This window comes from Stenella coeruleoalba (genome assembly GCF_951394435.1).
Source record: "Stenella coeruleoalba genome assembly, chromosome: 13".
NCBI classification, from domain to species: Eukaryota; Metazoa; Chordata; class Mammalia; order Artiodactyla; family Delphinidae; genus Stenella; species Stenella coeruleoalba.
Window position 1 is genome coordinate 78,455,989 of NC_137159.1, and position 9,953 is coordinate 78,465,941.

Here is a 9,953-nt window from a genome sequence, read left to right on the forward strand (position 1 = left end):
CCTGAAGGGACAAGGCGCTTGAGCTGGGCCACACCGCTGTCACTCCAGGAATTACTCTGGTGAATCAGACTGTTAGCTTTCTGAGGGGAGGGACCAACTCCATCTTTATTCAGCTACAATGCCTAGCATAGAACCTTGCACAGGTCCTAGTAAATTCTGATGAATGCTTTCTTCTTAGAGATGACCTGCACTCTATGCTGAAATATAAAGCCATCAGCTAATGGGATGAAGGTTACCGACACCAAATACTGCCAAGTTGCAGAACTCAGTGTCTTAATTTTACTTCTCCTTCTCAAGGGTCTGATGTCCCAGCTTAGTCTGGTTAAATGGCCAAGGTATAGGAAAGGGTTTTGTAAACTATGGGGTGCTATCGCTAGCACGCACAATCACTAATAACATATCTATGCTGTTTAACTTGGGAGAAATCTCGTAACCTTCCTAAGCTCAGTTCCCTCCACCTCAAGTGGGGACGATGGCCCCTCCCCAGCCAGGACCTTACAGGTATAAAATGACTCGTCTGTGGAAAACAAGTTCCCTGTCCAGGTTATGCACTCTTTACAGTTGCCGCTTAAAGGACAGAGTTTAACCGCTGCTGTTACGAAAACAAAAAAAAAAAAGTTGCATCATTTAATTGCTATTTATTTTCATAAACATGAGGTATTTCAAAGTGCTATAAGATGCAGCACTAAATATATACATTTTGAAGAAATTAAACACAGAACTTTGCATTTACCCAGTTCTATGCACCAAACATGAACAAATACATTAACAGGAAGAAACAGGCTAGGAAAAAGGCATATATATATAGTAAATTTCTTTACAAAAGTTTCTTAGTTCAAAAAGTGATAAAGTAATATCTACTCAAAACTTTCACAACTCATTTTCATACGAAAATATAAGTATCAAATTTAGTTATGTATCAGCATCATACTAAAGTATACAGGCAGTGTAAGAATTAGTACAGTACATAACAGAGATTAACAATATATTTGTATACAAAACATGCTCCTCAAACATTGAGGTATTACAGTACTTAGGTATGAACTTCCAGTCTAATACTGGCCGCAAAAGCCACCTCTCATTACCCAGGACGTATACAAAAGGCAGGTGTGTCCATGGTATTTACAGAAATGTTCCCCAGGGGTATCAATGGCAAACCCCCATGTGGCATCGGCTGGAACTTAAGCACCATTTTAAAAAGAAGGAATGACTTTCTATCGTCTGGAAACTTGTAACAAACAAGGTGACTTCAACAGCCCCAGAAGGCTCCCAACGGTCACGGACTTCGACCGCCGTCTCAGAGGTGACGCGGAGGAAAACCGCCAGGGCCACCTGCATCCCATCCTGCAGGCCCTCTCCCGAGGTCCTGGCAGAACCCCTCATGTCCTGCTCCCCACCCAGATCCAAACTCGACGGGGGACCGATTTGAAAGTAAACCAACATTCTTAATGTCAACACAAGGTTTGTTTAAAAAAAAAAAAAAATCAAAATGTGCAAAGTGGCAGTGACTGTCCAGTTCGGAGACACGTTTAGCAAGTCCGAGCGTGTTCAATTTTCTTTAGCAACTGCTGCTGTCTCGCCTGCAGCTTCTCCTTCTCCAGCAAAAGCTCGTGCTCCTCGGCCTGGAGGGAGTGGACGTACTCGGTGGCCTTTTTCAAGATGACCACCTTGGCGGCCTTCTCGTTCTTCACCAGCTCTGGCACGTGGTCCCTGAGCGTGAGGAAGCTGGACCGCAGGTCGTTGCGGCGCTGGCGCTCCAAGATGTTGTGGTTCCGACGGCGCTCGCTGTCCTCCGAGTCAGAGTTGCGCGGGCTCAAGCTCTTGGCCTTTGGGGGGATGACGCTCTTGAGGGGACGCGGGGATGCTTCGCTCTTTATCTTCTTCTGGGGCGGCGCATCCTCGCTCTCCACGAAGGGAGACGGGGCGGCGTAGTTGTGTTGCTGGTGGATGGGGACGCAGCGCTTGAGGATCAGCTCACCCGACGGGGCCCTCCCAGGTCCCAGGGCCGCGCTCTTGGGACGCACGGTGATGGTGAAGGTGGTGACGGCCTTGCTGTTGGAGGAGGACCGCCGCTTCTCCACAGTCACTACGTCGATTTCCTCCTCTTCGTCTTCCTCCTCGTCATCTTCGTCATCTTTGAGAACAAGGTGAGGGTTATTCTCAGGATGAGGCACGTATGAATTAAATACACATACAGTCTCGTAGAGCAGGCCCTGGCCCGTGGTTTGCTCTTACTGTGATCCATCAGCACAGGTCTCTGCAGAGAGCTGTACATGCTTTTTCCCTCCCCATACTCCTAGTATTTCATCTTCCATTCAAGCTTGAGCAGGTGGCAGAAACAGAAAGAACCTCGGCTTTGGAGTTAGACAGAATCCCGGCTCCATCACACACACTAGCTGCACGACCCTGGGCAAGGTATTTTCTAAGCCTCAGTTTCCCCAGCTATTAAATGGGGGATAATGCCATAGGTTGAGTTGGACAGATAATTCGTAGACAAGAGTCTCAGTAAACGGTAACCCTTTCCCATCATCGCTAGTCTGCCCCATAGACTTATTTATATTTCCATCTCTACACTTAAGAACTGAGGCCTCCTCATTTTAGGAGCCTCAGTTAGCCACTTACACATGGTGGAGTTTGATTTGAAGTGAAACAAACTGAAGAACAATTTAATTCACTAAGGAAGAAAAATACCTCGTCTTCCATGAACGTGACTTCTATACAGTAAGCAGTTTTTCATCTTAACAAAAGATCAAACCTTAACTACAGAGCCGTAATCCACTGGAGCTCTAAACCCAGATACGGGGCACCTCTTCTCAAAGTCACCACCACCCGCAGCAGCCAGAAAAACGTGTAGCATCATGTGTGCGTTTTCCCCCTCTCTCCTCATTTACTACCATGCTCGGATAGAAAATTATTGTTTAAAATGCAAGCACGAAAATCAAAACACATCTTCTGCTTGATCTGAAGGGGACCGGAAAGCTGAACAATTGTGGGATTTGTGCTAAAGCCGAAATGTGAGGCTGTTCCAGTCGGTGGGTCCCTTTAAGCCAATGTTTTGGTTTTCTGCCAAGAAGACAGCTGTTGGAAGGAAGTGCTTCCTCACCAAAAGCTGTCAAGGCACAGACATTAAAGGGACAGAGACCCGTTCAAACTGAAGGCTTATCCCCAAGTTTCCTTTCAGGAGCCTCAGATGAATCTGTCCTCAGCCCTGAAGGAAATGTAGGCTTTTTATCCATCTGCATTCTGAAAACAGTGGTTTTCAAGGTCCAAGTCTCCCAGCTCCAAGGACAAGGGCTATTCCAGGATTTGGGCAGAGTTCTTCACCTTCAGGCAACGTCTTGGTTTTAACCCTGCTCTTCAGTTTCACCAGGAGGCACACAATAGAACTAATCAATGAGTGCTTCAGGGTGTGTGCATTCCTGGAGGGCCTGCTAAGTGCCCGCCCTCACCTTGAAGGACACTGGGTTACAGAACACAGCTCGGATCTGAAATTAGTCCTGGAACTCTGGCTAGAAGATAAAACCGGGCGGTGCTCACTGCACACTGTAAAGAGGCGGCCCCTTGAGAATGTACACAACCGCTGTGGTACTGGCCAGCTGCTGAGTGAAGGGAGGGAGGGAGGGATGTCCCTACCACCCCCAGCCTCTCAGATCCTCGCCCGCCTGCCGGCCAGCATATCGCCGCCTGCTGGCGACGGACCAGGAGCAAATAGCCCACCACCCACCGAGGGAGGGGAAAAAAAAAAAAAGGTACCGAGGTTCGAAAAAATAAAATACAATCGGTGCTCACCATCTGTGCAATCCCTCCCTAACTTCCTGCACCCTAAATAGCACTTTGCACAGGCTTGTGCTTTTCGGGGCGTCTCCCCACCCCTGACCCGGGCCGCAGAGTCCCTTTCCACCCCAGCGGCCCCCCGAACCCCAACTCGGCTTTAGCCACTCAACTTTTTCTCATTTTCTTCCTCGGAGGGCGCTGCAGAGAGAGACGGGGTACGGGGTGGGGGCCAGGGATGGAGTCGGGCTCCCGGCGGGGGATGAGGGAACTTTAGGGAAGGTGAAGCTGGAGATCACAGCTTTCACCCACCCTCTCCTCCGTACCCTAGAGATCGGCCCGGGAAAAACCACTTCTCAGCCACCAGCACTACCTCCAAACGACTCTCCCCCAGCACCCTAACCCACGAACGACAAACCCGGCGCCACCCCCAGCCCCAGTACCCCAGGAGGGCAGCCGGACCCTGGCTCGCTCTTTACCTGAGTCGCTCAGGGTGTCCTCTCCGGAGGTGCTGAGGGCCTTGTGGTCACCGCCGCTGGCCAGGCGGCCGCCGGTGCGTGGAAGAGCGGCTACCGGGGCGCCCGCTGGGGCTGCGGCGCTCGCCCCCGAGGCGACCGCGGCCCCCGCCGCTGGGGCACCGGCCGGGGCGGCGGGCGCCGCCGCGGGCTCGCGCTTGTTCACCGGGAACGGGAAGACCACGGCGGGATCCACGCACTCGGCGGCCGGGTGGGCGAGCTCGGCGGGCAGGGCGGCCCCGGCGCGGCCCGGCCCCGCAGCCACTGCGCTGTGCCCGCGGCCCGCGGGGCCGGTGGCGCCCGCGCCCGGGGCCGGGACGGCGGGCCCCGCGGCGGGCGGCCGGCCGTGCTGCAGCTTCTCGCTCACCGCGCGCTCCAGCTTCTCGCGGGCCGAGAAGCCACTCCACATGCAGTCCTGGAGGATGACCGGGTTGGGCGTGAGGCCGCCCAGGCCCCCCAGGCCGAACGCGTCCTCCTCGGCCGGGTTGCCCCACAGGTCGGCCTCGGGCAGCAGCATCTCGGTGGCCCAGTTCGGGGGCTCCGGGCTGTGCTCCGGGAAGGCACGGCTGGGCGACAGCGGGGGCGTGGGCAACAGCTCAAACTTCTTCCAGATGTCCTCCCCCGGGGGGGTCGAGTCGGGGCCGCCGAAGTAGAAGTCATCTTCGTCCGGGTAGAAGCAGGGCTGCAGAGAGTCAAACTCGAGGTCCGGGTTCTTGCAGATCATCCCCGGCATGGTGGACGCGGTGCAGCTCGGCATCGGCTCGCCTCCTGGCCGCCGAATGAGGGCTTCTTTCCGCTCCGCTCTTTTTAGTTCGGGGGGTGCTTCCTTCCCGTGGGGGGCGCGGAGGGCGGGGGCCCGCGCCAACCTCCGACACTGCAACCGACAGACACACCAGGAGAGGGTTGGCAAGCGGAGCCGGATGGGGGGCGCGAGGGGTGGGGACGGGCAGCGGTCACCCCCTCTCACCCGCTTCCTCAATCTCCCCTCCAAGCCCCCCACTCCGCCCAGGGCTCCCGAAGGTGGAGGAAGTTATGTCTCTCGCTCTCTCCCTCCCTCCTTTTGTGTACATGCTGTCTACGACAGGGGGTGGGAGGGGGCATGCAGATGCGGGGGGTGGCGGCGTAGCTCTGCAACTTTGCAAACTGCCGTTTCATTCACACAAGGCACTGCCCGGGGGAGGGGGCTGCCCCAGGCTGCAGAATTCTAGCTCCCACCAGCTCACCGACACCCGCGGTTGCACCCAAGTAGGGCTCGCTGCTCCCAGGAAGCCCAGGACTCCAACCCAGCTACCGGGTCTAGGATTCTGGAGAACCCTCAAACCACCCCCCTCCTTTGTAAAATTGCAACCTCGGGAGCGCAAGCGATGGGGGGGGGGCGGTTAGGAAACTTTGCAAATGGAAAAACCCTTTCTCTAGACCGAGACCAACAACAGGCACCCAAATCCAGAACCCCCTCCCCCAAATTTTGATCCGACGTCCCCAGCCTTCACCCGCTGCAGGGAAAGTACTGTCAATAGCTGATTTTGAACCTCTCTACCCCCACCCCCGCTCTTCCAAGCCCCCAACGACATCCTCTTCCTGGTAGAGCCTGGACCCCAGTCCCCGGGAATGGTTCAGGGACACCAGCGCGGGGAGGGTCGCAGGGAGAGCCACGTCTCCTCTGAGCCGGGGCGGCAGTGACCCAGATTACCACCGCGACGGCCTCGCCCTGCTTAACCCCCTTCTTCTTCCTCTGGGGGCACCCTTTGGAGGAGAACCCAGCTTCGGGGTGGGGACGCACCGGCTCCCCGTCAGCTTAAATGCAGACAAATGTTCTAGAGAAGGGTGAATTTCTTTTCGATGAAGCCATTACAACCCCTGGCAAGGGCACTAGATGGATTAGGGCGGGTCTCTCCCAGTCCGGGAGCCTTGGGGACTGGAACTGGCTTTTCAGGGAAAACCCCGAGACGGTTTTGTTTCGGAAGCAGAAACAGTCCCCCCGGGCACAGTCGGGCGCCCTGTGCGCCAGCCGCGATCCCGTCCAGGGCTTGCCTTCCCGCCGCGTTCGCCGCTCCCGGGGCGCCGGGCGCTTTGCGCCCCCCGCTCCTTACCTCCCGCCGACGGCCGGGGATCCGGAGGCGATTCTGTGCCGGGGTCCCCGGGTGGCCAGGGGCGGGGGGTGGTCCTCGGGTGGCTGCAGTCTGTGCGCGCTTGCGCCTGGCTAGCGCTAGCTCGGCTCCAACCCAGTTCCCAGGAGCCCCCCGCATCCACCCAGCGCGTCCAGACAGATGACTGTCACTGGCTGCGCTTTGAAGCTCGGGGGATATTATTAACTGAAAAATCTGACACACCCGGGGGGCGGGGAGAGAAGGGGGCTGCGGCACAGACAAGGGGGAGGGAGAAAGGCAGAGGAAAGCGGCTTTACCCCGCCCTCTTGATTTCCATAAAAATCAGGGGAGGCGCCAAGGCTTTCGCGCCAAAAGCCACTTGCTTTTCTTCTTTGCGGAGAGGAGGCTGCAAAGCTGGGAAGCCCGGGGCGTGCTCCTCCCGCCCTTTTAGACCCCCGAGCTTGCCCCCTGTGCACTCTGTGGACCAGCTGCGCGCCGAGCGGTGCAATGCAACACCCACCCTGCGGGCCTGGCAATTGCTCGGCGTAAAAAAGAAAAATTTCCGGAGGGCTCCGGGGGTGTTCAGAGTCTCCTAACCCAGCCCCCGCCTCGACTGCGTGTCTGTGCTGCTGAGCGCGAGGCCGACGTCCAGCCGGGCCGTGCGGGGGGCGGGGGAGGGGTGTTGCTCGTGTGTGATCTCGGAAGGGAAGCTGGACCCGGGGTGCACAGTGGGAGGGAGAGGACGCGCCCATTTAAGAACGAAACCGCGGGAGGTTTCTAGTTTTAAATTGAAAGGAGAGGGGCGCCCCCTTGTTTGAAAATAAATAAATAACTGCGGGCTACGAGGGTGGCGCCGCTGTGGTTTCTTCGGCCGAAGGCGACACCTCGCGGAGGCCGCGCAGAAAGCGGAGCCGCGGGGCCTGGTCTCGGGGGTCCAACCGGGGCCACGGGCAGCCCTCCCGCCGCGCTGTCAACCCGTCCTCACCACCGCGCGGGGGGTGCCGGCTCGCCTCGGCTTCCGAAGGGGATGGGCGTGAGGCTCCCGAAGCCGTTCCCACGGGCTCCCAAGTTAGCCTTTCAAAACCAGCTATTTCCCGAATTATGGGGAGGCGGATCAGGTCCTTGTTGGAGTCGGCGGTCCACACCTCCTGCAGCCCAAACCCTGGCTCAGAAACCTTGGCTTCAGATTGTTGCAGGCAAAGGGGCAAGCTGCCATCTCTGCTCAGCCTCGATGTACCTTGGTTTCTTCAATTGTGAAATGGAGTTAGTGACGGTGCTTACCTCACAGGGTTGTTTTAAGATATTTTGAAAGCGTTCAGGACGGTGCCCGGCACAGGATGGGTGTTGAGTGTCAGCTATTGTTATTACCAGATCCTGATCGATTCTTCCGGGGAAATTAACACCCCACCCCCTCTCCCATCCCACCGCCACTTTCAGATCCTAACTTCACTCTGGTCAAGCTTTCCTGCAGGTGTGTTGGGGGGCGGAGGGGTGATAGGGTCAGAGATTCCAGAACCAAAACTCCCCGGGAACAACCCGAATCTCAGCCCCCTTCACAACCAGATACACGATGAAGTGGGATTTCCTCGGGAAAAACGTTCCTCTTTGGGGTAGAGAAACCTGCCCCCTCCCCTGCGCCCTCACTGGGGTGGGAAAACTTCTCCACCTCCTTTTTCCCAAACTGGAAATGCCAGTCATCCTCGCCATTCACCTCCTCATTCAAACTAGTTACGGATGAGGATGCAGAGGGTCAGGGGGCAGCCTGTAAAACGCTCACCTATTAGCATTTGTGAAGGCTCTTCCAGTCCTTACCCTGGATGCCTACATAATTCGGGGGAGAGAGGCAGGTTCCCAGAGTCCTAGGAAGTGGCCCATGAATGAGGATGAGCTGCCCTTCCAAACACCTTTATTATTATTATTTCCTTCCCGTATGTAAAGCTCTAAACCTTTGCAAAAGCCTTTCACACTCCCACTTCTGCCTTTCCCTAACCCCCTAATCTAAACCATGCTCTCCCGCTGTATTCTCCCCAAGCACCCTGGATTTTCCTTCAGAACACTTAGTTTCATTTGTAATGATATATGCCTGGGAGAGTTTGTTTAATGCCTGCTTCTCCCGAGACACCGAGTGGAAACAGGCTCTGTCTTCCTCACTCCATCTCTGTCTGTTTTGCTCCAGAGGGCATCCTTGGAGCAAAGCAGATACCTGTGTACTTACGTACTCAACGATATTGTTCAAGGCAGAGAGGCCTGAATGAGTCCTTCTGAAGCAAAGCCAGCTCTTTGAAGGGAGTTTCTGTTTATCAGCAATAGAGGGAAAGAGGAATGAATGCCACGCCAGGACCTTCAGGTCCTCAGCAGCAGCCCCAGGAAGTGCTCTCAGAATTGCCTGCCCCACCTTTTTACCGAAAGGGCAGGGGGACTGTCACAATAGGCCAGGATGACCCTAGTCGCTACATTTAAAAGTCCTACCTTGTCCTCTTTGACCCGACCTGTGCCCTTCACCACGCCATTCGTCCTTTGTCAAGGGACAAAGTGCAGCAGAAAATGAGAAGACAAGAGACCCGGTTACTCTGTGTGCCTCCAAGCAAGTCTTGTATTCTTCCTGAACCTCAATCTCTAATCTCATGCTCTTAATGCAAACCAGTAATTACTGACAAGTCTGAATTTGAAGTTTAACAGAATGATAAAATTTTACAAGTATTTATTGGTACTTTCATTTGCAAATGGAAAGATAAAAGACTTTGTCCGTGGAGAAATCTTGCTACTGCAGGTTCCTTGTTTGCTTGTAGAGAAGCCTGCAAATTCCTCTTAAAAATGTTGAAACCCTCTTAGACTATGCGGACACACACGAAATACATCTTGAGAAGACTTGGAAGACAAGTTCAGCCGGCATCCACTGTCCCGATTCAGAGCAGAGATGAGTACAGGCACAGCCTGAATGAGCTCATCGTGGGCTGAGGGGGACACACCTAAAATGGACCAACAGGCAGAACAGAGTTGTACACAGAATTTGGTTTATAAATGGGGAGATTTTTGAGGGAGGACAATGTTTTCGTCTACAAATCCTTTCTTTATAAAACAAAACCAGATCTCTCTCTCTCTCTCTCTCTCACACACACACACACACACACACACACGCACACACGCGCACACACACACGCACACACACACGCACACACACACATGCACACACACATTCAGAGGGGTCCAACCCATGACTGGCCTGGGAGATCAAAAACCTCTAGATGCTTTTCCCAGATGGTGAGTTAAAGATCTTCTGGGTCCAGCTTCAAGGACCACGGTTTCTCCTAGGAACTTTACTGGGTCCCTCCCTGCCTCCCACCAAAGTGTACATTTTTGCGGATTAAATGCTTTTAAAATTCCTGACTCTTCATTTAGAATAAAGTAAAGCCAGCTGCCTGACTTACCCAATTACTAATGAATCAATTAAGCAACTAAATAATTAATTAATTTTAAAAACCTAAATTGACGTTTTAAATTGGAAAAAGTAAGGTTAGACAAGCAAAGAAATTAGAGAGTGGAATTCTTTCTAAGACAGATAGCCCAGAAACATGAAAGA

General features: G+C 54.3%; 1 protein-coding gene across 1 annotated transcript; it reads right to left on the reverse strand.

Annotated features, from left to right (window-relative positions):
- Positions 1 to 702: 702 nt before the first annotated feature.
- Positions 703 to 6,900, reverse strand: MYCN (MYCN proto-oncogene, bHLH transcription factor). The gene is made up of 3 exons (XM_079940762.1): positions 6,377 to 6,900; positions 4,251 to 5,160; positions 703 to 2,134 (listed from the first exon to the last, which is right to left on the reverse strand). Exons 1-3 carry the CDS (start codon positions 6,530 to 6,532, stop codon positions 1,530 to 1,532), a joined length of 1,671 nt encoding a protein of 556 aa, XP_079796888.1. The 5' UTR covers positions 6,533 to 6,900; the 3' UTR covers positions 703 to 1,529.
- Between the last annotated feature and the right edge of the window lie 3,053 nt (positions 6,901 to 9,953).

Bases quoted from the DNA above. Each gene is read 5' to 3' on its own strand.
- MYCN (XM_079940762.1), bottom strand. From the start codon at position 6,532: ATGCGGGGGGCTCCTGGGAACTGGGTTGGAGCCGAGCTAGCGCTAGCC. The intron at 5,161-6,376 runs GTAAGGAGCGGG...TGTCGGTTGCAG, and splicing joins TCCCCGGCCGTCGGCGGGAG to TGTCGGAGGTTGGCGCGGGC. The intron at 2,135-4,250 runs GTAAAGAGCGAG...TTGTTCTCAAAG, and splicing joins GGACACCCTGAGCGACTCAG to ATGACGAAGATGACGAGGAG.